The sequence below is a fragment of the Balaenoptera acutorostrata genome, chromosome 12 (assembly GCF_949987535.1).
Source record: "Balaenoptera acutorostrata chromosome 12, mBalAcu1.1, whole genome shotgun sequence".
NCBI classification, from domain to species: Eukaryota; Metazoa; Chordata; class Mammalia; order Artiodactyla; family Balaenopteridae; genus Balaenoptera; species Balaenoptera acutorostrata.
This window is the reverse complement of record NC_080075.1, coordinates 73,380,750-73,408,486: the sequence shown is the minus strand read 5'-3', so window position 1 is coordinate 73,408,486 and position 27,737 is coordinate 73,380,750. Positions and strand designations below refer to the sequence as shown.

Here is a 27,737-nt window from a genome sequence, read left to right as displayed (position 1 = left end):
CCTGGGCTTCTCCCTGAACTCCAGGCTCATATATCCACCTGCGTTCCTGCCCTCTCTACCTGGAGGACTAACAGTTCTCTTAAACTCAACCTGTCCAAACCCAACTCCTGACACGCCCCCCTCTGCCCTGCCCCCTAACCTGCAGCACTCAGAGCTGCCCCTTGGCGAATGGGTAACTCTACCCTTCCAGTCTCTTGGCCAATCAGGTTGGAGTCATCCTTGACTGTCTTCTCTCCTCCCAGCTCTAGCTCCAGAGGCAGTAAACCCAGCCTGAGGTCTTCTCCTCACTGCACTGCCTCCACCCTGGTCCAGCCACCATCACAGCTCTCTAAGACCCCGTAGCAGCCTCCTAACCAGTTTCCCTGTTCTCAGTCTGCCCCCTTCAGTCTCTTCTCCACTCAGCAGCCAGAGTGGTCCTGTTCATCCTTCACAGCCTCCCATCTCAGCCAGAGGACAGCTGGTCCCGACAGTGATCCCCGAGGTCCACCCTGCCCTCACTCTGCCTCTTTGCCATTCCTCCATTGGGCCAGGCACCCTCCTGCCTCAGGACCTTTGCACTGTGGTTCCCCCTCCCTGGAACACACTCACCCCAGAGTTCCTTTGGGTCTTTATTCAAATGCCAGCTTTCCTCCAGGGCACTGCTCAGAACCTGTCTAAAATTACACTTCCTGTCCCTTTCCCTGCTTCATTTTCTCCCAACACCGAAGACTACCTAACACACTATATGTTTCACTTGTCAGCTCGTTTATTTCCCTCCACCAGAACATAAATTCCACGAGGGCAGAAAGTTTTATCTTTTGGTCACTACTGTATTCCTGGCTCCTAGAATAGTGCCTGGAACAGAGCAGGTGCTCAATGAATATTTGTTGAGTGAGTGAATGAATGAACCACCCAAGGTCACACACTGGTAAGCGATGGAAACAAGAGGAAACCCAGGAAGTCTGACTATAAGGTCAGTCTATGCTCTCAATCACTCATAACTCTAAAATGTCCAATTTTTAGCTGGGTCCAGAGTGGAGGAGTGCATTTGCTGATGTCATGGGATCCTTTTGTGGTAGAGCCAAGACTTTTGTCTCTGTTTCCCAAGGAAGGGTATGGATGTGGAAGGTACAACTAAGCACCTAACCCCTTAAGCAGGTGGCTCTCCCCTGGCTGAATGTTGATCGGCCGCAGGGACCGGAGGCTAAGGCCCGAGATGTTCATCTGAGCTCTCCCTGCACAGTTCTGCTATGACACGCCATGGGTAATGGATCAGATCCGGTGGGGGGCGGTGCAGAGGGGCCAGCACTGGATTGGAGGGAGTGGGTCCCCGCAGTGACATTGCACTGCTGATGAGAAGCTCTGCAGCCTCTCCCTGAGCCCCCGCATTGTCCCCAGGAGTCCTGCTGGCCCAGCTCCCGTATGCAGAGACTGCAGCAAAGAGACATGGCTTTGGTCCCAAGCCATCTGAAAACAGAATAATTTGCTGGAGTAAAATGTAGTCCTGGACAGTTCCCCTTCTTTGGTGGTGCAAGGGCAGAACAGCCTGGGAAAGGGCTGGGGGCGGGGAGCGCTAGGCTACCGGCCAGCCCGTGTGGCCTCAGCAGCCTCATGACCTGCGTCCGGCCCCTCTGGGGAGAGGGGGGTCTTCTTCTTGCTGTTTCCCAGCAACGAGGGAGATTAGAGAGCTGGTGGGCTCAGCCTTCATGTCCCCCCAAAAGCCTCTGACCATCGTCATCCCACTCTCTCTGTCATGTTATTCCTTGCAATTTACAAAGTACTTTCACAAAAATTAGCTCATTTGATTGAGTGAGGCAAGGCAGGCTTTCACCACTATTCCCGCGGGAACTGAGGTTGCCTCTTCGCCTCTCCCAGCCACTAACATCCCTGTGTCAGACCCTGGGAAGGTTTGGGAAGATCCGCTGCTGGTGCTCTGGCACCTGCCTGAGGGTAATTCCCAACTGGTGGAAGCCGTGCTGACTGGAGCAGGAAAGCAGTGCTGGGATGCTGGTCTCTGACAGGTAGAAAGTCTCCCCAGAGGTGCTGAGAGAGGGGGATCGATCAGTTGGAGGCCAGGAGGGTCCCTCAAAGCAGAAACTGGAGCCCAGTAGGTATGTCCTGGTAGGTGTGGCTGGCCTGCTGGACTTGACCGAGAGCCATTCACCCCTTCCTTCCTCCTAACAGAATTGCAATTCTTGTTTACGATGACACCATGTCCAGCTTAAAATACTCAACCTTCCAGTCTCCTTTGTGGCTATGCGTGACCATGTAACACAGTTCTGGCCAATGAAGTTACGGCCAAAGTTGCTGGGTGGAGCTTCCAAGAAAGTTTGTTAAAGAAGAGTAGACTTCATCTTTGCCTTTGAATGTCCATTTTGTCCTTATCCCCTCTCGCGTCCCTTTTTCTTCCTGCCTGGAATGACGAGATGCCTGTAGGCGCAGAAAATATCTTGTGACTCTGAGGACAACAGTCTCATTAAAGATGGGAGATTAGGAGGCTTGAAGGAGCCAGGCCCTTGGTTGCTTCCTGGAGCCATTACCTCAGCTCTGGACTGCCTGAATCCAGGATTTTCTTTTTGTTTTAAACAGGGATGTTCTTACACATAACTAAGTGCAATCCTAACTGATACAGTAGGTCAGAGCAGTAGTTCTCAAACTCTGCTGCATCTTACAATCACCCAGGGAGGACTTCCCTGGTGGCGCAGTGGTTAAGAATCTGCCTGCCAACGCAGGGGACATAGGTTCGAGCCCTGGTCTGGGAAGATCCCACATGCCGCGGAGCAATGAAGCCTGTGCACCACAACTACTGAGCCTGCGCTCTAGAGACCGCAAGCCACAATTACTGAGCCCATGCGCCGCAACTACTGAAGCCTGTGTGCCTAGAGCCCGTGCTCTGCAACAAGAGAAGCCACCGTGATGAGAAGCCCGTGCACCGCAATGAAGAGTAGCCCCCGCTCGCTGCAACTAGAGAAAGCCTGCATGCAGCAACAAAGACCCAACACAGCCAGAAGTAAATAAATAAAATAAATAAATTTATATATATAAAAAAAAGAATCACCCAGAGAGTTTTAGAAAAGCCCACCAACCAGGGCATACCCAGCACCATTACATCAAATCTCTGCAGCTGGGACCCAAGCAACCATAGGTCTTAAAAACTCCAGGGGTAATCCCAGTGTACAGCCATGTTGGAGAATCAGTGGGTTAGAGCCATGCTTCTGAAACTTTAAGGTGCAGAGGAACCACCTGGGGGTTTTGTTAAAAGGCAGATTCTGATTCAGTAAGTGGAAGGTGAGGCCTGAAATTCTGCATTTCTAGTAAGCTCTCTGGCAACATTGATGCTGCTGGTATATAGGCCACACTTGGCGTAATGAGGGGTTAGAACACTGAGTTAGGTCTTCAGACTTTGGCTAAGAACGATCATCAAGACCATCACCAACACCATCCTCTCCTTTCTTCCTCCTTCTCCTTACCCTTCTTTTCGTTCCTCCTCTTCTTCCTTCACTGCTACCACTACCACCTCAATTTATAGCGCAGCCATCACGGGCCCGGCACCAGGCTCAGGGAGTCACACATCCCATCTCTAAGCTTGCTGACAGCTCTGCGAGGTAACAAATCTTCTGAGCCCGAAGAGAATTCAGACTTGCCTGAGTCTAGCTGATGAAACCTTGGAGTTTATGAGTCCCTAGGCAGCTATTTGCACTGCTGATTTGCATGAAGGCTCTGTGATTTTGTTTTTGGACTTGAGCTCAAGGAGGAAGGAAACTGCCCGAGGGGGCCCTGGAGAGACGGTGGGGAGGAAGATACAAGGACAGTGTGGGGGACAGGGAGTGTCTGCTCCTCAATGTGACCTGAGGACCCTGTCTGACTTCTCAGGAGGAAGGGCATTCTCCCCATTCCTGAGCTGAACCCAACTGAGCTCCTGAGTCTTGAACAGCAAGAGAACCTGCCACTCTTCTAGTTCCCTGAAGGTTTGGGTGTTTTTGTTTGTTTAGCTCTAGAAACCACGGAAAGACAGCTGAGGCAGACATCTTTTGGAACATCCGCCCAGCCTACTCTTTACCATTTCTCAGCAGCATCTCCACCCCCAGTGGTTGGCCTCTGGAGCCATGTTTATTTATGTGACTCTGCTTCTTCTTGGTTGTGGTTTATTGGACAAGATTGGTCCCCTAACCTAGGGGCAGCTGGATCCCTGGTTTGGCTGAGCCAATCAGCATCTCTTGAGAAAACAGAAGTGAGAAACAGAGATGCCTGTGGCTGGTCAGTCACAGTGAAGCCCGAAGGCCACGTGGAGGCCAGGGTAGTCATCTTTGGCCCATAGGCACAGAGGCATAAAAATCAGATCAGCAGAAAGAGAAGGCGCACAGAGAGAAGCAGAGATGAGAGGCCAGGCAGCAATAGAGAGAAAAGGAGAAAGTAGCTACCTCGCTTCCTGACCACTTTCCAGCTGCATCCTAGGCTCTCGGGAGGCCTGCTTCACTTCTACCATGGGTTCCACACTGCTTATAGTGAACAAGCTCTAGTGCCCTCCTCCCCCCATGATCTGCACCTCTTGGCGTTCACGCTTTTGTATAATCCACATACCCCTCTTGTGTGGGTGGGCACTTACTTCTAAGCAATGGAATTCGGCAACAGAGATGTCATTTCCTGATTACAATATGTTATATTGCCAGCAGACTGGCTCCAGAGACGCCCTAGCTGTCTTTCAAGAAGCAAGTGGCCATGTTGGAAGGCCCATGTGACGAGGAGCACAGGTCACCCTCTGGAAACTGAGGGCAGCCTCCAGCCAATAGCCAGAGAGAAGCCAGGGCTCTAATTTCTGTAGACACAAGGAAATGAATTCTGCCAACAACTGGAGTGAGCTTGTAAGTAGATTCATTCCCCGTCAAGCATTCTCTAGGCGAGCATGCAGGCCAGCCAAAGCCTTGACTGCAGCCTTGTGAAACGCTAAGGCGAGGACCCGACTAAGTTGTGTCCAGACTCTTAACCCACAGAAACTATGAGATTATAAATATGTGTCATCTAAAGCCACTAAGTTTGTGGTAACTTATTACACAGCGATGGAAAACTAATGTACTGCTGCTCTTCATCTGTTGCCTTTAAAAAAATTTATTTTATTTAATTAATTAATTTATTTTTGGCTGTGTTGGGTCTTTGTTGCTGCACGCGGGCTTTCTCTAGTTGCGGCGAGCAGGGACTACTCTTCATTGCGGTGCACAGGCTTCTCATTGCAGTGGCTTCTCTTGTTGTGGAGCACAGGTTCTAGGCACGTGGGCTTCAGTAGTTGCAGCTCGCAGGCTCTAGAGCGCAGGCTCAGTAGTTGTGGCGCACGGGCTTAGTTATTCTACAGCATGTGGGATCTTCCCGGGCCAGGGCTTGAACCTGTGTCCCCTGCATTGGCAGGCAGATTCTTATCCACTGCGTCACCAAGGAAGCCCCCATCTGATGCCTTTTACACAGGTAAATTCCTGTTACTTACAACCTGAAGAGAGCACGTAGCCTGGGCCAGCATTTTCCACCCAGAAGAGCTGCTCCATCCAGAAGAGTACGGACAGAAGACAGAAGAGGCTAGAGATAGCACAGCATGTGCTCTGTGGTGGAAGGCCTGACAGAGGGTAGCACAGCTCGTGAACCAGAACTCCCTGAATACCTTGGAAACTCCCTGGGGACTCCCAGAAATACTTGGGGTAAAGAAGGAGGAAGACTAGTGGATGGGGGTGGGGACTACTAAGCCAACTGAATTTGGGTATGTGATTTTACTTGTCCTTACCCTGCTTGATGTTCATTGTAAATGTGTCATCAGATTTAGGACATTTGGGGCCATTATTTCTTCAAATATCTTTTCTGCCCTGTTCATTCTCTCCTCTCCTTCTGAGACTCCAGTTAAATATATGTTAGAACTTCCTGTTGTCCAGCATGTCCCTCAGGCTCTGTTCCTTTTTTCTCTTCATATTTTTTTCTCTGTGTTCTTCAGATTGGATTATATTTCTATTCATCTCTATCTTCAAGTTTACTGGCTCTTTCCTCTGTCATCTTGATTCTCCTGCTAAGCCCATCCAGTGGATTTTTATTTCAGATATTTTATTTTTGAGTTCTGTATTTTGCATTTGATTCTTTCTTATAGTTTCTATTTTTCTGCTGAGAATTCCTATCTTTCCATTCATCAGGAGCATATTTTCTCTTACATCATTGGGCATGATTATAATAACTGTTCGAAGATACTTATCAGCTAATTCCAACATCTGGGATGTTGGAATCAGTCCCCATTCTTGAGAATGAATCATTTAAAAAAAAATTTAGTATATTGAATAATTTTGGATTGTATATTAGTCATTATAAATGCTTTATGTGGAAACTCTGGATTCTGTTATATTCTTCCAAAGAGTGCTGAATTTTTGATTCTACTGGGCAACTGATTGGACTTAAACTGCAAACCCTGTCACACAGGGACCTTGTTAAAATGCAGTGGCAGCTCAAATCTCCATTCATTTCTTTTATCCTTACCTGAGTTGCTTTGAGTCTGCCCTGGTATATATGGTTTAGAGGTCAGAATGAGATTTGTTCATAGTTTTTACACAAAATTTGGCTCCCTTCCTCTGGATTTCTTCTATGGACTCTCCCCTCTTTTCACTTTTGAGGGGAAAAGTGCCCCAGAGTCTCTGATTCTTCAAGTCAGAAAGAGATCAGGGTTTCTATCCGTCCATGATGCCACTTACTGAAGCTCACCTTCAGGCTAAAAAAGTAAAAAACTAAAAGGGGGAGAACCATTCAGTACCATTTCCTTTTTTCAAGTGTCAACTCTCTGCTTCTGGTAGCTTTCTAGTGTCATCAGGTAGTTGATATTTATATTTTGTTAGAGTTTATAGTAGCTATCTGCAGAAGTGACAGTATGATAGGAGCTTACTCAGCTATTTTCAGCAGGGGAACCTGTGATTTCATTTGAGTTTACTGAATACTAAGCTTGAGAAAATATCAGATACAAAAATATCATTAAGCCCTTTTTACAGATGGGAACACTGAGCTCTCATAGGTCCATCTGGTTTAAAAGTCCTCCACCCCATTCTATCCAACTCCACTTGGGTGAGGCAGGAATAAGATGGTGTCCACCATGTGGAGACAGAGGGGGAGCTGACAGAAAAAGAAGGTAGGTGAGATGCCAAACTATGCAAACCTAAATGTACAAGTCCTTTGGGCCAAGGATTTGTCATGATGAGCTTGAAGCCTTGCATGTGGTCTGTTTGAAGGCTTTGTTTCTTTCCTTTTGGTCCCTTTGGAGAATTTCAGGGATCCTGGATGTGCTAAGTGTTCGTGAAGAAGGGTTTGTGAAACTGCTGAAGAGCAGAACTTTACTGGAGCCTTGTGGCTCCCAGACAAGATCAGAAACAAAAAATGTCATAGGACCTCAGAGATGATCTCAACCCCCTCATTTTTAAGATGAGGAAACTGAGGCCCTAAAAAGTAAAATGATTTGTCCAAGATTTCTTAGCTATTTAGTGGCTGAACTAGTTTCAGTGTTTAAATCTCTTAACTTCTTCAAAATAAACATAACTCCTTCATACCCATATATAGTCCTCTCTTTCTCTCTCTCTCTCTCTGGCCTGCCCACACTACAGTCATGAAATATCAACACTGATGACTCCATTTGCCTCTGATGGCTTGGAGGGAAAGTCATCAATCCATGAGAGTAGTACTCCTCAACCATTAAAAAAAATCTACAGCACTTGAGAAGCATAGTACCCATAAATACTCAAGTAAACCCCAACTAACATCATCACACCAATGCATTGACGTCGATGGATTCCAGTTGCGGTATTTATTCTACGGCAATTGTCCCACCACTCAATCCCCACAGCACCCACCGTAAATGCGGAAGGCGTACTCGATCTTCAAGCTGGGGCAGGCCTTCTTGCTAAACACGGATGCCATGCCCAGCACATCCTCGAAGGAGAACACGTTGTTGTGGGAGAACACTCTGCAGATTCGGTCTCTGAAAGGGTTGACCTGTGGGTGGGGAGGAGGAGAAAGAGGAAGGAGGCTTATCAATGTCAGGTTCATGCCTCCCTGGGTCTTGTTAATCTATCAGAAGCACAGTGTCCTGGGTTTGAGAAGAAAACAATAACAACAACCTAAATATTGGCGTAGATGTTGGGTCAATAAGCCAGGACTGTGGACACGATGGAGGGTACCTGGGCTGAAGGACCACGCTTAACATCACTCTCCCCACTGTCATCTCCTCCTGCATGTACCTTCCACACGCTCATTTTTTGGTTGTTATTCTTTTTTATGCTTATTAATTTTGTATGTACAATTTGGGAAATACCCCCCCAAAGTATTAAAAATGGGATAAAAATTGTTTATAATTCACTCTCCAGAGTAACCTACTATCAACATATTGATGTAGAAGTCAGACAGACCCAGGTTTCAGTCCTGGCTATTTACTAGTGATTATTTTACATAATCTCCAGAGCCTAAGATTTCTCACCTACAAGATAGGGTGGGATAATACTATACCTACTTAATAGGTTTGTTGTGAGGATTAAATAGGATAGGTTTAAAATTGCACAATGACTAATAAATAACACTCAACAGATGGTAGCTGTAAGTTGTTATATAACATCTACAGATATTATAATTTGCATAGCAATTTTCATTTTTAAACCAACTAGTTCTCAAATTCGAGTCCCAAATGAGTAAGGGTCATGTGAGTTTAGAAACTCTAATTCCCCTAAACTGGGCCTGGCCAGGGTCATTCATGAGGGGGCCCTTCTGAGCTGGTACCACAAGGTTCTAAGCAAACACCCCAGCCACTTCTCAACCCGTTCAGAGGCAGCTCACTAAGGCTGCCTTGCTACTCTCCATCCAGCCCCCAGGAATGGGCAGGTGGGGTGGGCTGTGGGTTAGAAGGGATGGGCAGATCTAATGAGAGTTAAAGTCACAGAACAAGCTTGGAAATATTTAAAAGTAGCAGGTCCGTCTTTGGCAACCTCCTCCTCCTGCTTTCTGTGTCTCTAATCCACCCCCACCTGCTAAGATTCCTTGGCCCACAGTTGCTCAGGGGCCCAGCCTGTGCCTGCTCTAAACTCACCCTGCCTGCTGGAAGGCCTTACCAGACCCCAGCTCTGTTCTGGTGTTCCGAAATGACCCCTGATCCCTCCCAACTCACCAACCAAAATTCCTTTTCCTTAGATGCATCTCAGCTAAGGAAGCTATTTGATTCTGCGAATTCACACAGCAGTTCCTCAGTATTCAAAATTTTTAGTTAGTTCAAACAAATCTTTAGTTGATTTTTCTAGTCCCCTTTCACTGACAAGGTATTTCTTCAAGGCTGCAGGCTTCATGCAAAAGGATTAGTTCCACTGCACACACCGCCCTATCATCTCCCTCACTAAACCCCGTCCCCAGCCTCTCTGGGCCCCTGTCCTTGTCTATCACTGCTTAGGGCTGCCCTAGCTTCAGCCAACACTTCGTTCTCTGGTTTTGATGTGTCCATTTTGGAGTCATGAAAATTTCTCTTTAATTTCTTTTGAACTCAGCTACAATGTTAAAATCTATGGTTTAATTTTATTTGGTATTCCTATATATTTGAGAAGGGAGAGAGGACATTCTGAATCACCTCACGTGGCTGTGTAGTTCTCAAACCTTAGTGAGCATAGAAGTTATCTGAGGTCCTTCTTAAAAGCATGAATTGTAACTCCCACCCTCAGAGATCCTGATTTAGAAGGTCTGGGGTGTAGCCCAGCGTTATGGATTGAATTGCGGCTTCCCCCAAATTTATATGTTGAAGTCCTGATCCCCAGTACCTCAGAATGTGACCTCATTTGGAAATAGGGTCGTTGTAGATGTGATTAATTAAGATGAGGGTATATGAAGTAGGGTGGGCCCCGCATCCAGTATGAATGGTGTCCTTATAATAGGGGAAATTTAGATACAGAGACATGCACTCAGGGAGAACACCACGTGAAGATGAAGGCAGAGATCGGGGTGACACCTGTACAAACCAAGGAATGCCAAAGATTGCCAGAAAACTACCAGAAGCTAGGAGAGAGGCATGGAAAATATTCTTCCTCACAGCCCTCAGAAGGAACCAACCCTGCAGACACCTTGATCTCAGGCTTCCAGCCTCCAGAACTGTGAGACAGTAAATTTCTGTTGTTTAATCTACATAGTTGTGATACTTTGTTATGGCAGCCTTAGTAAACCAGTACACCTAGGAATCTTCACTGTAGATAAGATTCTCAGATGACAGAATTAATCCCATATATATCTATATATACACATATATGTTTGAGGAGTGGCCAGGGTCCAGGAGAATCCAGGCTGCCCCGTTAGATCTTCCAGACCAGCTCCTATCTCCTCCATCTTTTAACCTCCACCTCCCCTAGAAAAGCTTGGTTTGCTTACTTCAGATGAATCCTGCTAAGGGCAGTCTTCTGTGATGTGTTCCACCTAGCTAAGTGCCTTTACAGATTACTTTGCCAAATTTTAACTAAATTAACGCTCACAAATGGATAGGTGGCTTAACAAGATTCCTGCAAGGAAACCACAATTGAAGATAATGCTCATGATGCAAATGCAAGTGAACAAGAAAATGTCAGGGCAGATTCCTTTCCTACTTAAAATGTGAGTTCTTCTCTATGAGGTCGAAACAATGACAATTCAATCAGACATAATGAGAAGTCCCAGCTCCAGTTCTCTTTTCCTGCACTCAGACAGGTGCAAGGCAGGTCAACAAGCTCACTGCCTAAGCGTCTATCCAACCGCTGAACGAGATACCAATCTTCCCTTCCCTCGGGGCGGCCCCACTACTTGGCTTTGCTGGGAGTGATGGGGGAGGGGAGAATAATTACCAGGAAATCAATTCACTCCCCCTTAGACCCATGTCACGTGACTGTTATCCACCTACACACACACACACACACACACACACACACACACACACACACACACCCCTTGTTTCCCAGAGATTGGGAAGCCAGCTCTTGGTGTGGAACCTGCTGGTAGCAAGAACAGTACATGAACAGAACATGGTGACCACAGATTCTGTTGGAAGATGCAGAGGAAATCCTGCCGAAGGTGTACAGAAATATGCGTTAGAGCAAAATTCACACTGTGGAAAATTTGCTAAATAGTTGAAGAAAAGTACAGCTGTTTCTAACATGGTTTCCCTAGATTCTGTTTCACTAATGAAACACATGAAGAACCACATTTCTGTGAGTCACTAAAGGAAAGAGGCAATGTGGACTGAACAGTACATTACTTCCTTAATAAAGACACCATTTATGGATTTATGGGAAAATTTGTCTGAGTGTAATCACTGATGGAGTGGCTGCTTCCTGATGAAAATGGATTCTGGGTAAGGGTGCAAAGATGTTGATACATGTGTAACTACTCCCTGCAGCATTTCCTTCAGGCTACTGTAGTCAAGAACTTAGATACAGAAGTATACGAGTGCTGTAGGATGCATTGATGTGATTGGGTTTTTTTTAAAGAGTTTAAAATATAGTAAAACTTATAAAATGATTTGTAATCAGAAAGAAAGTGACTATGAAAATCTTTCGAACCACACGGAGGTTTGCTGCTTATCTATTGGCAGAGCACTTAAAATAGCCATCAAACATAAAGAGGATTTATTCTTGTGCAAAAAGACAAGAGTTCTAAATTTGCTGAGCTTTTTATGATGACAAGTGGCTGTTGACAGTTTGCTACTTCAGAGATATCCACCAAAATATGAATTCAAATTCTTCTGACTCTTCAAGGTAAAGGTGACTTATTTTAACAGTGAGTGAGAAAGTATTTGCTTTTCCAAAGAAACTCATGTATTGGAGAGAATGTTTTGAAAAATGAGATTTTTGTTGCTGAAAACATGTGATCTCACCTATAAAGATGCTTCTATCTGCATACTTGAAAAATATTAGAAACAGATTTTTCTGATCTGTTTGAAAATGGTCCAAATGAAGAGTGGATTTTGAGTCCATTTGTTAAAAATATAAAAACGCAATGCTTTCCAATTATCTTGTAAGAGCCGCTGACTAATGTAATGGAAGATGGACATCTGCTAGCTTAACTTCAATCAAAAGCCTTTAATTGGTGGATGGGATTGAAAATAAGTACCATAATTTAATATAGCAAATGATATATCTCTTCTCTCTGGATCAACTACAACAGCCATTGAAAACAAACTCAGCTAGACCAGATCTCTAAACGGCTCTATCTCAAAGGGTTAAAGCAAGATTTCACAGAGAAATGAAGCATATCCAATCATATTGCTTTCCCTGACACTGTTGTTATTAATTATAAGCAAACAATAAAATTGTGAAAGGAGGAAATTTTGTTATATAAAATAAAGGAGAATTTATGTAAAAAATATTTTATGTAATCTTTAATTTTAACTTTTTACTTTGCATGTTAATTTCATAACATATTAGTATTGTAGTAAAGGTATAGAGTTTGTAAGTGAATATATGCATATTATGGGTGCATGCTCCATATATTTTTATTGCTGGGAATGCGTGATCAAAAATGTCTGGAGGTTTCTGATCTAGACTAACCCCCTCATGTCACAGATGTGGAAATGAGAACCTGGGTGGGGGGCTGACTTGCCCAAGGTCATTCAGCAAGCGAGTGGGAGAGCCAGCCCAGGACCCAGGTCTTCTGAACCTGCCTGGTACTGTTCCCACCTCAGTGCCTTGTGCCACCTAACTATCAAAAGAGAAAGGTGGTGATGAGGCCAAGCATATGACCTGAAAAACCTTTTTTGACAAGAAGTGCAAAAATGGAGCCCAGATTGAAGCCAAAGAAGTGGCCCCTGGCCTCTGAGAGCTCTAGGGTGACAGGAGTAAACGCTGAAGGAGGGAGAAACCCAGAGGGGAAGGGGAAGGCAGCATGGGGCCATCAGGCTGGGGAATGGTAGAGGAACCAGAGTGAGGAGCAGGGCAGGTATTGGCTGCAGGGCTAGGGCCAGAGCTGTGTCCGGGCCCTGGAGGCTGGGGTGACTGGTATAGTTCTCTGTGAGGCCCGGTGGGCACCTGCCAGGAGAGTGTCCCAAGCCTGTCTCTGGTCCAACAACGGCAAGCTCCCTCCCCCCAGGTTTCCTGCCGCTCGCTTCCCAGAGGGAGATCCCAGGGCGCAGACTGCCCCTGTGACCAGGTGTCCCTGGCACACATGCAGCTCCCTGCAGAGGGCTGCTGATGGTGTTGCAGGGAGAGTTTCTAAGGGCCCAGGGGAGGTTGCCTCTGCGCCTCTCCCATCTCTCCACCTGGAGCCAAGTGCCAGCTCAGCCGGAGTCCTCCGGTCCAGCCCAGCCACCAACAGACAGAAGAACAGCTGGAAAGAGGCAGGAACGGGAGCGAGGCTCATTAAAGAGCACAGTTCCAGTTTACAGTGTTCCAGAGTTTTGTTGCTATTACTTCAATCATCTGAAATCTGAACCAATAAAATTTGGGACCCATCCAGAGAGTTATATAGTCTGCATAAAATTTCACACTCAGTTAGAAGTCTTCCATCCTCCAGAGGAGGACGATGACAACTGACAAACTAACGCTTCTGTTTCAAGAATAACATATACACCCTAGCGTGCAGGTGTTCTGAACAAGGGAACATAAACATGTCAGTACAGAAATTTATACAGGTAACTGTAGTGCAATCCCCATCCAGGCATGACAAAACTAAAGAAGGCGAAAACAAACCCCGAATGCTGGGGATATTTTTGGAAACACAAACTACAGTTTGTAAATAAAAAGATTTCAGTCCCTGCCAAAAAAACTAAGTTTTTTCAAAAAGGTCTTCTCAAAGTTATTGAATGAGAGATTTGATCTGAAGATGAAAGTCAGAGGGAAAATATTTGGACTTAGCTTAAACACATCTCCTCACCATTTCTCCAGCAAGTGCATCGTCAAAAAGAGCTCTTCACAGTTGCTGGAAAAAATTCACACAAAAATATGCTAGCGACGTCATTTGTAGTTTAATTTTTTAAGTAGTTTAATTTTTAAGATCTCATTTTTTTAAAAAGGGATCAAACAGTATTTATTATTTCATTTAATATTTCTCACTGCTAATTCAACTTTCTTAATTTTTAGTGTTTGGTTTTTTGAATAATGCTTTACTTTTTGCTCATTTTGTCTGCTACCATCTCTTTTAAAAATGATATGATTCATGTTCATATTTTTAAAATTTTGAACAGATGTAAAGCATCTGTCGAGGAAATGAGTGGATGAAGGTATCTGTACATGAGGCCAGCCCCTCCTAGGTCTTGAGCAGAGCCCTTTAGGTTACTGAAGCAGACTCTCACTGGGAGAAGTCCTGCCTGAAAGAACCCTCATAGTTGTGAAAAATTGGGTGAGCAGACCCCGTGTCCTGGAAGAAGGGTGTAACAAAATCCTTTTAGCGCCTTTAAAAACTTCCCTCAGATATGTCATATTTTTGGATTGGAAGGCTCAATATCATTAAGATGTTGCTTCTTCCCAAATTTACCTGCAGAGTTAATGCGGTTCTAGTTAAAGTCTTCCAGCTGATGTTTTTGTGGAAATTGACAAGCTGATTCTAAACTTTGTATGGAAATACAAAGGGTCAAGAACAGCCAAGACAATCCTAAAGAAGGGGAACAAAGGCTGAAGTACTTATACTACTAGATATCAAGACCTTGTTAAAGCTTTCGTAATCAATACAGTGTGGTACTGGTGCAAAGACAGACAGACCAATGGCCTAATAGAAATTCCAGAAACAGACCCATATGTACATGGCTGCCTGATGTATGACAAAGATCACATTGCAGTGGAATAGGGGAAAGGAGAGTTTTTTCAATAAGCGGTGTTGGGTTTAGTGTGTATCCATACAGGGAAGAAAGGAATCTTGATTCCTATGTCACGCCATACGCAAAAATCAATCCCAAGATTGATCACAGATCCAAAGTGGAAAACCAATAATAGAACTTTTAGATGAAAGCATAGGACAATACCTTTATAACCCTGAGGCAAAGCTATCTTAACAATACACAAAAAGCCCTAATTATGAGGAAAAATTTCGTAAATTGGAATATATTTAAATTGAGAATTTATGTTGTTCAAAAGACATCATTATGAGAGTCAAAAGGCAAGCGACAACAGTCAATATGTACTTCAACAGGTGAAAGGATAACAAACACTGACACTTCCATCCATACAATGGAATACTTCTCAGCAGTAAGTAGATTCATGCAACAATGTGGATGATTCTTACATGTATTTTGCCAAGTAAAAGAAGTCAGGTCCAAGACTACCTATTGTATGAGCCCATTTGTATCACATTCTGGAAAATGCAAAACTATAAGGATGGAAAGCAGCTGGGTGGTTGCCAACAGCTGGGGGAGGGGGACAGAGTTAATTACAAAGAAGCCTCTCAAGGAAATGTTTAGGGTGATGGAACTGTTCTGTACCGTGGAGCTGTGATGACAGATCCACACCTCTATGAATTTGTTTAAACCCATAGAACCGTACACCACAATGAGTGAAGTTTACTGGATGCAAATTAAAAAAATTAAAAATTTAAAAAACCCAGTGAACCCAGGATGAAATGCAGACCATGACAAATAAAAGTAACTATATACAAATATATGACAAAACCTCCCTGAAAGGAATTGGGAAGGAGGAACTGACCAAGTAACACGGTGTTTCGACTGGATACTGTAAGTCTAAAGACAACAAGAACCATAAACCAACACTGTACTCTAGTTGGCAAATTTGTTTCTCACAGGGGTATGGGCTAGCAATTCTGAAGCCACATGGATAGTGAGGTTGAACAAATAGGTAAATAAATAACAGATTATAGGAGCCAAGTTTCTTATTGTCACACTAAAAAAGTTACAAATAAGCAAGAGAGGGAGTGCTAGATTAGTCAGAGACATCAGTAGGAACTCATGGGTATCTAGATAGATGGATAGAAGGATAGATATAGAAATAAATATTGGTGTTTAGCATACATGGGTTACTATATACACATATATTTTCTAGCTCTGTGCACTAAGTGACTTTACAGGGGTGAAACCTGGAAACATCACCTTAACTAAGTGATGAAAGTTAACATCACTGGTAATTGATTGTATTGATATTATGTGTCCCCTGATATGATGTGATGAGAAGGGTACTTCACTTCTGTGGCATTGGTTGCATAAATCCATAACCCCAGACTAAGCAAGAGAACACATCTGAAAGACACAAATTGAGGGAGGTTCTACAAAAATACCTGGCCAGTACTCTCCAAAAAAGTCATGAAAGACAAGACGGAGGAACTGGCACAGATCAGAAGAGACTAAGGAGACAGAAAGACTAAATGTAATGTAGGATCCTGGAGTGGATACTGGAGCAGATAAAAGATAAATGTAGGAAAACTGGTGAAATCTGACTAAAGTTTGTAACTTAGTAGTGTTCCACCAATTTTAATTTGTTATTAGTTTTTTTTAAATTAATTAATTAATATATATATATTTTTTGGCTGTGTTGGGTCTTCGTTTCTGTGCGAGGGCTTTCTCTAGTTGCGGCAAGCAGGGGCCACTCTTCATCGCGGTGCGCGGGCCTCTCACTGTCACGGCCTCTCTTGTTGCGGAGCACAGGCTCCAGACGCGCAGGCTCAGTAGTTGTGGCTCACGGGCCTAGTTGCTCCGCGGCATGTGGGATCTTCCCAGACCAGGGCTCGAACCCGTGTCCCCTGCATTGGCAGGCAGATTCTCAACCACTGCACCACCAGGGAAGCCCCTATTATTAGTTTTGATAAGTGTCCCATGGTTACATAAGAAAGGTATACAGTATTTGCCTTAATAAATCTTGAAAGCAAGCCTTGAAAGGATTAAACTCATTTCAAATAACAAGACTGCATCCAAGAACAAAACTCGATAACATTTAAATGGATACAACATTAAACACCTAACAATATGAAATTTACAATGTTCAGATTCCAATAAAAAATCACTGGTCATGCAAAAAAGTAGAAAAATAAGATCTACAACCTGTAGAAAAAATCAATGGATAAAAACAGACCCAGAAATGACACTAATGATAGAATAGGCAGGTGCAAATATTAAAACAACAATCATAAATATGCTACATATATTCCAGAAGGTAGAGGAAATCATGATGAGGAAAAACGATAAATCCATAGATTCAAGAAGCTCAACAGAACCCAAGCAGAAGAAACTTGAAGAAAACCACACCACAACACAGCGTAATCAAATTGCCAAAAACCGGCAATAAAGAGAAATATAGGGCTTCCCTGGTGGCGCAGTGGTTGAGAGTCTGCCTGCCAATGCAGGGGACGCGGGTTCGAGTCCTGATCTGGGAGGATCCCACATGCCGCGGAGCAGCTGGGCCCGTGAGCCACAATTACTGAGCCTGCGCGTCTGGACCCTGTGCTCCCAACAAGAGAGGGCGCGATGGTGAGAGGCCCGCGCACCGCGATGAAGAGTGGCCCACGCTTGCCACAACTGGAGGAAGCCCTCGCACAGAAACTAAGACCCAACACAGCCAAAAATAAATAAATTAATTAATTAAAAAAAAAATTAAAAAAAAAAAAGAGAGAAATATATTGGGGGGTGGTGTGGGAGGACACATACATATAGAGGAACAAAGATAAAAATGACTCAGGCTTCCCTGGTGGCACAGTGGTTAAGAATCCGCCTGTCAATGCAGGGGACACGGGTTCAAGCCCTGGTCCGGGAAGATCCCACATGCCGCGGGGCAATGAAGCCCGTGCGCCACAACTACTGAAGCCCGTTGTGCCACAACTACTGAGCCCACGCGCCTAGAGTCGTGCTCCGCAACAAGAGAAGCCACCACAATGAGAAGCCCGTGCACCACAACAAAGAGTAGCCCCCACTAGCTGCAACTAGAGAAAGCCCCTGCTCAGCAACAAAGAGCCAACGCAGCCAAAAAAAAAAAAAAAAAAAAAGACTCTAGATTTGTTGTCAGAAACTAAGCAAGTCAAAAGACATGGAGTGATACTCTCAGAGAGAAAGAAAAAAGGCTCTCATCCAATTATTCTATACCCAGCAAAAATATCTTTCAAACCTAAAGGCAAAGGACTTTCTTCTTCCCCCAGACAAACAAAAGCTTAGAGAATTCATCAGCAGAAGACCAGAGCTACAAAAAATATTAAAAGAAGTCCTTCAGGGAGACGAAAATACCAGAAGAAACTTGGATCTACACGAAGGAATGAAGAACACCAAAAGTGATAAATATCTAAGTAAATATAAAAGATCTTTTTTCTCATTTTAAACTCTTTTCAAAGAGACAAATCCACTTACATAGCTGGAAGTTTCAACATCCCTCTGTCAGTAATTGATAGAACAATAGACAAAAAAATCATTAAGAATATAAAAGACTTGAAAAGACTATCAACCAACTTGACTTACTTGACATTTGATAGAACACTTCACCCAGCACAGTAGTACACACATTTTTTTCAAATGCACTTGGAACATTTACCAAGATAGACCATATTCTGGGTCTTACAGCAAGTCTCAATAAAGTTAAGAGGATTTAAATCACACAAAATATGCTCCGACCACAACAACATTAAATTAGAAATCAATATCAATAAATTAGAAAATCAATAAATCAAAATCAATAAATTAGAAAGATATCTTGGAAACACTCAAAGTCAAAGAGATCACAAGGGAAATTAGAAAATAATTTGAACTAAATAAAAATGAAAACACAACCTATCAAAATTTGTGGTATTCAGTGAAAGCAGTGTGTACAGGAAAATGAACAGCATTAAGTGCTTCCATCAAAAAAGAAAGGACTTAAATGTTTATTTAAAAAAAAAAAGCCCCTTATCCAATGGTGGGAGTTGGTCACTGGGGGAAAAGAGGGAGGGTCAGGAATTCCAGGTCTATCATCTGGTGGATGATGGAGCCCGTTGTAATGCTGGGCTACCTGGGAAGTGGCTGCCCCTTAGGAAATGGATGAGCTTGTCACCTGCAGCAGTGGCTTGGAAGCCACAGGTGGATGGAGCTTCTGGGCTGAACTGGAAGGCTTCTCTTCCTTCAACCCTGTTGCCCAGGAGGAATTCCTAGTTCTGGGTCTGAACCGAGTCACCCTTTAGCACTAGAGTAGCTCTACCAGAAGGTGGCAGTATTGAGTTGGAGTCATGCAGTCAGTTCTCAAACCCAACGTGAGTGAGCACCTACTGTGTGCAAGGTGTTGAGTTAGGCTGTGACTATCTCACAGGCAGGTGGCAGGATGGATATTACCATTACGTTTTACAAAGAGAGGACACTAAAGCCCAGAGAAGGAGGACTCATGCTCGTAAGTCAGTGCTTTGTCTACAGTACTACTCTTAACTGCACTGGGTATGCAATTTTTTTCCAAGAAAAGTTCTCAAAATCGCATTCTTGCACATGCAGAGCAGGCAGGGTTTGAGGCATTACCCTGAGTCCCATGCCCACGCCAGCTGGCAGTTGCTCAGAGGACAAACCAGCGGAACTGAAGGATGTGTCTTCCTCAGCTAGGGATGAGACACAGGCTCGTGGCCTGAATTTTAAGCCATTGTAGCAAATGCATAGGTGAGTTACTGTGTGCCAGGTACTGACCCAGGTCCTGGGGCCCCCAAAATGCTGGAGACGCCACCTCTGTCTTCCACGGGACACAGGCGAGACACTTAAAGAAGTCTCTGCAGACACAGACAGGGTAGGAGAAGGTCTGAATCAAGTCCAAGCAGAGTGAAAGGACAAGAGCTAGGACAAGCTAGCGTTGCTGGGCGGTAGGCCCAACAAAGGGCAGGGAGGAGAAACCAGCCAGGAGACAGAGACAGAGCAGGAGCCAAGGCCAGACCAGGTAGGGAGTGATGTGGTGCGACAGTGGGAGACGCTGTGGGCTGGGGGTGGATGGGTGGGTGGGCAGGGAACGAGGCAAGGCAGCAGGGCCTCCCCTTCCTTCTCCACTTGCCCCCCAGTTGTCTCTTCCTCTTCCAAGCTGCCCTGGGGTCACCTAGTTGGATAAAAATGTTAAGTAGGGGAGGGCAACAGTGGGGCTTAACCTGGACCCTGAATCCTCAAAGGCCCAGGTTGGCCTGTGTGATCTTCACCAGGTGGAGAGAAGCCTGGCATTTTCATTCCAGGGAAGCTGGGGGTAGGGAGCACAGGGCATGAGAAATTCACTTAGGTGAATGTACTCTCTCTGTTGGCCAAGCCCCGGAGGCATCCTTCCCGCTAGTTGTTTATAAGAAAGGGACAGGCTCTATGTTTCAGATGTTCAACCTTCCTGAAGTCTAAAAACAGAGAGGCCTGTAAGGGAGCTGTCTCCTGGTGACAGATGGGTTGGCAGGGACAGGCTGAGGATGTGTCCTGCTGGCAGATGGAAGTGGATCGCTAATGAAACAAATCAGGGGGAAATGCAGTAAAAATGTTAAATATTATTAAACATCCATGGGACCACGTGGCCTGAACTCAGACCCACCACACCTATCTCTCCCCAGATTCTAGGCCCACAGGTACCGGCCACTGCCCAGAGGATCCTTCCGGAAGAGCCATCTGCTAGCTTGGAGGAGCTCAGGGGACTGCAGGCCTGAGTTTTTGGGGGTGGCGCAGGGGCCTGGCATTGTGCTGTAGGAGGCTTGAGGTGGGGAATGGAAGGGGCAGAGGGTCTGGAGTCAGAATGACTCTAAATAAAGTTATAACTTTTTATTTGACATCTACAAGATTCTGGTATCTTACAGATTTAGAGGTTAATATGATCTCAATTTTTCAATAGTGTAATTTGCCCAAGCAAAAAAAGAAAAAGAAAAAAGAAGAAAAGAAAAAAAAAAAGGGAAGCAAAAGACCAATTGTCCCCTCACTTATTTATCAAACCTATTACAGGAGACACAAAACTTACAGAGAAGTGTCTATTCACATCTGTACATTAGCATTTTAACAGCTTGAGATCAACTCTACAGTGTCTTCCAACACATTAAACAATATTCAAGTTCATGGGTAACGAGAATAACAACAAGACAAGTTGTGTGAACTTGGGCAGATCGTTGAGCCTCCCCTTTTCCCCATCTGTAAAATGGGCAGAATCATAACTTTGCTCATGGGGTTTTATGGGGGTCAAATGAAATCATATTTGCCAAACACCTTGTGCTGGCAGGCCCCCAATAAACTTTATCATTAGTAATTCTCTGCACCCAACTTCACTGTCCCCCCCTCTGCATCACCAGCATCACCAGCACCCCCAGGGACTGGCAGGGCTATCGATTTAAAGCTCCCAAGTAAAGATGTTACCTGGGCCAGCATGATGCCAGTTGCTGACCCTGCCTGCCGATGGGCACAGAAATGTTAGTTTTGGCTCCCATGGGTGCCTATAGGGACTGCAGCCAGAGACATCACCTCCAAGTGAAGTCTCCAGGGAACTCAAAGGAGAGCAGCTTTGGTGAGAAGAAGGGCAAGAAGGGGGCTAACATGTTGAGTGCTGACCTCGGCATAACCTCATTCTGCAGCTGACGATAAGGAATCACAGAGAAGCTAACACACCGGCTGTGCGGCTGAGTCCCACGGGGAGCTTTCATCGAAATTCACCTTCCTTAACCCACCAGTGGCTTTGAGTCGGTACCTCTAGGGGCAGGGCCCAAGAATCTGTGCCTTAGTAAGCTACCCACGTACTACACTAAGTGACCTGGTCAAAGTCACAGTGCTAATAGATGGCAGAGACATGACATCAGATGCCATCTACCCCACTTCCCTGCCCCGTACTGTCCCTTCCAGGACACAGCTTCCCACCCAGCAAAGACCGGGGTAGGGGTGTACAGCGCGGGCAACCTCTAGCCTCGTTCCAGGACAAACACCCAGCCTGAAAACATGTGTTTTGCAGAGACACCTCACAAAGCTCCCTTCTGCTCCCTCTAACATCCCTCCACCCCCCACCCTTCCCCACGGCCAACAGGCTGTGGCCGGGCCCTGCAGAGGCAGGCAAGTTACATCACCCCAACCCACGTGGGCCTCCCTCTCCTGCTCTCTCATCGCTCACAGTCAACTCCACCTGTGACAAACTGTCTCTCCTACAAGCATGTCCTTTAACTGTTTTCCCTCTAACTTCCCTCTTCCAGTTTCTGCCAGATTTATTTAGGGAATGTTTCCATTTACCACCTTAGCCCTTCTGATGGAAACCACTTCCACCAGAGCACCAAATAAAGTGCTATTGTTGAATGAATGACTCCCTGGTTCAGTCCTCTAGCTTTGCTGTTTTATGGAATTACTAGGATAACAAGAAAAAAATTGCTATTTTTCTGTGGAGAAAGCAAACAAAGTTCCAAACAGCCAATATGAAAACCCGTTAAAACACACTCTGTACCTGTACTTTAAAGGCAGGTTGTGCAAAGTGGGAAACAGTGACTGAGGCGATGATGTCACCCCGGGGCAGGCCAGGCAGCAGACAGTTCAGAGAAGAGCCCAGATCGGGAGCCACTCTGCTTCTCACGGGAGCGGGAACGGAGCGCAGGGCTGCCCTGGCCCCAGCCCTCCTGCTGCCGGCCCGCTGTTTATAGGCTGCCTTCCTGTCTATAAGCAGGAGGGCTCCTCAGATGGCATCGGGGCTGCTTTGCAGCTGTTTGGGGACACTCACCCCAGGCACCCTGGGAACATGTTCCCCTGTGAACTCTGTAAAATGTGTATCTTTGCGTCAGGACGACAATTTCTCTTTTATTAATACATCTAAGTGACAACAGTTGATCTATTTTGCCCCTCACTTTGAATCAACTGATATAAACTGAAATGGGCTCACACCACAGCCCCTCTTGTCACCCACAGCTGCTACTCTCTCTCCCTGTGATGCCCAGTGACTCTTTAAAAATCCAAACCAAAGCAACTCAAAGGTCCTGTGTTATTTCAGTCCCTGATATTTTGGATTACTGGACTTTTGAAACCCCCAACTTCCGATTCTGCTCTTCCCCCTGTATCCTGGGAACATTGGTCCACCCCCAGCAGCCTGCCCGTGACTGCTAAGGGCCCAGCCAGCCAGCCATGATTCGTCATCACCCAAGCATTCATTGAGCACCTGCTGTTGGCCAGACCTCTAGGCACTACACCTTATCCATACTTTCCCTTGGGCCCAGGGAGAGAAGCAGGAAGGAGAGAAACTGGTGCTTGCTAGACATTTACTGTATCTCAGGTGCTATGTCAGTCACATGCACGTAAGTTGTCCCATTTATCCTTTAAATCAACCCGAACAGCAGATATTGTTAAGTTCATCGTATAGATGAAGAACACCAAGGAGCAGAAAGCTTATATAACTTCACCAAATAAGAGGAATAAGAGGAAATAAGAGGAATGTGATCTCAGGTCTGTCTGACCCTCTGACCTGAGCTCCTTGCATGGAGTGTGTTCCAGGAAGACGCTGGATCAAAATGAAGACAAACAAACAAAAAGACGCGCACAGATATGTCAAGGCCCTGGGTCACCACAGGGGGCCAGGCTGAGAGCCAAGAGCATGCTTATGGCTGGTGCTGATGCGGCTCAAGGAGGACCAAGGGGAGGGGTGAAAAGTGTCCTGCGCATCCTGGCATTTGCGGGGGTGTGACAGGATGAGCAGACGCTGGCTCGCAGGAGCCGCTGGGAGTTCTGCAGCCCCCCGGCGCACGGCACGTCTGGGAAGTGCTCACACAATGCCCTCATGGAGGATGGACGACACACACAAGGGCCTACTGAAAACCCACATGCAAAATGACATTTATGCATCTATGTCAACTTGGAGAGTGGTCTCTAGCGATGTGTCACAGGGCTCTATCTTTTATCATTGACTTGGGTTAAGGATATTTAGCAGTCCAGTTTTTATTTTGTGCCCCACCATGAGACATAAATGTTTTTCCATGTTGCTACGTAGTCAATATAATTATCATTTTAATGGTTGCGTAGCTCAAATTCCCAGAGTGGACAGCCCTATCTATCTCATGCCTCCAAGGAGAACCTGGAAATCTAAATAGGAAAATAATTTTTTAAAAACAAGGAAAATAATACATGAGGATGTTTATTGAAAAATTATTTATAGCATCAAAAAATACATATCCAAACCTGGAAACAATGTTAATGGCCGGCAATGAGGGGATGGTTTAGTAAATCAGAACTCAATGCAATTATGCAACCATTAAAATGATGCCAACACAGACCACATAGCAACACGAAGAAACATTTATGCCTAATGGAGAAAAAGCACAAAATAAAATCATATCTGTTTGTCTACAGTGATGTAAAATAAAGTGTGCCTGGGGGAACAGTGGCAAAAGAAAATAGAAAAATGACAACTTCTGTTAGGATGGTTGGGTGCTAAGGAATTCGTTTTTAGAAAACGTATTTTAATGTCAACATATGATTTTAACAATAAATAAAAAGCAAATTAAAAAAGAACGTAAGTTCCAGAGACAATTTGCTAAACAAGCAAACAAACTTTTCTTCCTAAGGGGTTGGAAGCAAGAGCTTTGCTTCTCTTTTCTGCTTTGCTCTCTATGGGGCAAGGGCTGGACTCCAGGCAGATCTGGACTCTTGTCTCCCAGACCCAGTGGGCTGCTCTTCTCCTCAAGGCCCGGCAGGGAATGCTCCTGAGAATGGAAGTTCAGTGGAAGGAGGCCCCAGGTCATCTCATGGTCTCTGCCTGTACCTTTCCAGATACATTCCAAAATATGCAGCCATAGGTTGGTAACTAGCAAGTAGTGAGCAATTTTCATTTTTCCTGATAATTCTACCAGGTTTTAAGAGCACTGTCGGCGCTCTCGCGCTGCCGTCCTACCCTCTTGGTTGGTACGCCTGGGAAAGCACCGTGGTCCCCGGCCTCTCTTTCTACCTGCCGGTTCTGAGGCCTCTCTAAGCAGGATGGCATCTGAGGATGGAGGCAGAGCCACCTCAGTGCCCTCTCCCAGGTGAGTCTCCCTATTCTGGGAGGCCCTTTGCCCAGGAGAGCAGGATCAGAAGCCGCTGGCCAGGCAGGGCACCGCTTGTGCAGAGCAGGAACCGGGCCCTGACCCAGAGCTGCCCCGCCAGCTGACCACCCTCCTGGAGGGGGGCTGCTTGAGTCCTGGGGGTACTCATGGGGCAGGACAAGGGAGAGGCTCTGGATCCAGAGCAGCCAGGAGGCAGGATGAAGTTGGTGCCTCCAGCCATCTCCGAAGAGAACCAGTTTCTGATGTTCTCCTTTTCTGCTGCCTGAGCAGTGGCGTCTGGGTCACGGCATCTGCTTCAGTTCCCCTCAGCACTGGGTCAGCCTGCTGGGAGCACTTCCTCTGGCATTTGGCCTCAGGGGGAAAGAGGGAGGTGGGTGACTCCTCTCACAGAGCCTGGCCGGGGCTCAGGATGCAGAGACTTTCGGCCGATGGAAGGACACTGACTGTCTCGGCTTCAACTTCCTGGGCAAGCGGCCCACCCACAGCTGAAGCCTGGTCCCCCTGCACTTCATCCCAGGAGCTCAGCTGGGAGGCCTCCGGGGAAAGGGAGCTTGCTCCATCCTGAATGAGCCTAGTCTTGTTTCCAAGAGTGCAATCTGTTTAGGAATTTTAGCCCCAGGGTCACTTTTCTCTCGCACCTTAGGGTTACCCTCGGAGCCCATCTAATTCCTCCTTCACCCTCCAGCAAATTCGTAAAGAGGGTCACGTCCTCCCGAGTCTTTCTTCAAGGGAAACACCCTCATTTCTTAGCCACCTTCCCAGTGGTGTGGCTTTGGGTCCCTCCACCGGCCTGGTAGCTATCCAGGGACACTGCTCCCGTCCATCTAAACCCTGGTGTGAGGTTGATGTTCGTGTTTAAAGACTCCCCGTGTGGAACCCTCTTGCACTGTTGGTGGGAACGTAAAGTGCCGCAGCCACTATGGAGAACAGTACGGAGGTTCCTCAAAAAACTAAAAATAGAACTACCACATGATCCAGCAATGCCACTCAGCAATCCCACTTGACAATAGCCAAGACATGGAAGCAACCTAAATGTTGACAGATGAATGCATAGAGAAGATGTGGGGTATATATATAGATATATATATATATATATATAAAGGAATACTACTCAGCCATAAAAAAGAATGAATTAAAGCCATTTGCAGCAACACAGATGGACCTAGAGATTATCATGCTAAATGAAGTTAAGTCAGAAAGAGAAAGACAAATACCATATGGTATCACTTATATGTGGGATCTAAAATTCAAGACAAATGAACATATCTGTGAAACAGAAACAGACTCACAGACATAGAGAACCGACCTGTGGTTGCCAACAGATGGGGGTGGGGGAGGGAGGGACTGGGAGTTTGGGGTTAGCAGATGCAAACTAGTATATATAGGATGGATAAACAACAAGGTCCTCCTATATTGCAGAGGGAACTATATTCACTATCCTGTAATACACCATAATGGAAAAAAATATGAACGAGAATATATATATATAATATACACACATATACATGTATAACTGAATCACTTTGCTGCACAGCAGAAACTAACACAACATTGTAAATCAACTATACTTTATTTAAAAATTAAAGGAAGAAAAGACTCAGAGGGGCACAGACGCTCCCTGCCTCCAGGTGCTATTCCTCTCTGAAGCTGCCTGAAATCCCATCCACCTGCCTGTTGCATTTTAGCATTTTCACAGCCATCTTCTCACGCAGGCTGCATACAAACCCTCCGAGGTCGGCAGGGCTGCTGCCATTAGGTCCATTTTTCACGTGGGGAAAACTGAGGTCACACACAAAATGCAAACTCCAGTCCAGGACTTTGAACAACAAGCCTGATGTACCTGGGAGACTTGAGGGGCTGCATCCTGGGGGCCTCATCCGGTGCCCAGCACACAGAAGGGACCTGTGTTCTGTTAGGGGCTGAGGCCAGGGCTAAGAAGAGGGGACGCTCCCTCGCAGGGCCTTCTGTGGCTGGGCCTGCAAGGGGCCCGGCCTGGCCTTCTGCCTGGGTGAGTGGGTCCAGCTGTGCGGAGCCGTGCTGGCCTAGAGGTCCAGGCAGGCAGCACCAGCCCTCCCCCACACCCGTGCCGCTGGGAAGCAGAGGCAGCAGGGGCCCAAGGCCTGCAGGGGGTTGAAAATCCTGGGAACAGAGCCCCAGCCAGCCCAGCCAGCACCTCATTAGGAGGCCCGAAGCGGGGAGGGGGCACTTCAGGAACAATGTTGTTTATTTTTCTATTTTTAAACAAGCCTGAGGTCTCTGGGGCCACAAATGAAGTTATCAGAAAAGACATGAGTGGAATAAAGCCTCAAGCCAGCAGGCTGAGAAGGGCCCTGGGGACCAGGACTCTTGAAAAGCTGAGATGGGGTTTGTTTATCTTGTGCTCTGAGAGCGCAGGACTGGGACCAAGGTGCTGGGCAAGCATGTCCCCAAGCCCACTGCAGCCTGTTCCCTCTGGGCCACTGGGGAATTCGGGTGTGAGCTCTACTTTCAGAATGATCCCCTCAGTGTCACCTGCTGTGGGGAGGGAGGAGGCACCACCTCTGGAAGGAAGCCCGGGTTCACTTCTCACCTCGGCCACGTGAATGCCTTTCCCAGTGGGCAGAGCCCAGCGGAGCCGGTCGGTGCACTTGGGGCACCTGGTCCCTGCCTGGCCACTGCTGCCTCTGCCACCGACAGGCCCTCCACCTGCCACAACCTCTGCTTTCTCCTCCAACAACGCGCTGGTCAACCTCGTCTTGACTCCCAGGTAGCGCTCGCGGGGAGAGCAATGGGACGGTGTGTGTACCTGGAGAGGGCTGGGGCACGCGTCTCACTGGATCCCGATGCCCTAAAAGGGGGCTCGTCCTTCCCATCTCAAAGGTTAGGAAGTCGAGGCTCTGAGGGGTTGA

General features: G+C 46.1%; 1 protein-coding gene across 1 annotated transcript in view; it reads right to left on the bottom strand.

Moving 5' to 3' along the window:
- CIB4 (calcium and integrin binding family member 4) overlaps positions 1-27,737 on the bottom strand; it is a 47,636-nt gene that overhangs the window by 4,010 nt on the left and 15,889 nt on the right. Inside the window, exon 4 of the mRNA XM_057557898.1 lies at positions 7,836-7,977. Within this exon, the coding sequence (XP_057413881.1) occupies positions 7,836-7,977 (142 nt within the window). The remainder of the gene's footprint in view (positions 1-7,835; positions 7,978-27,737) is intronic.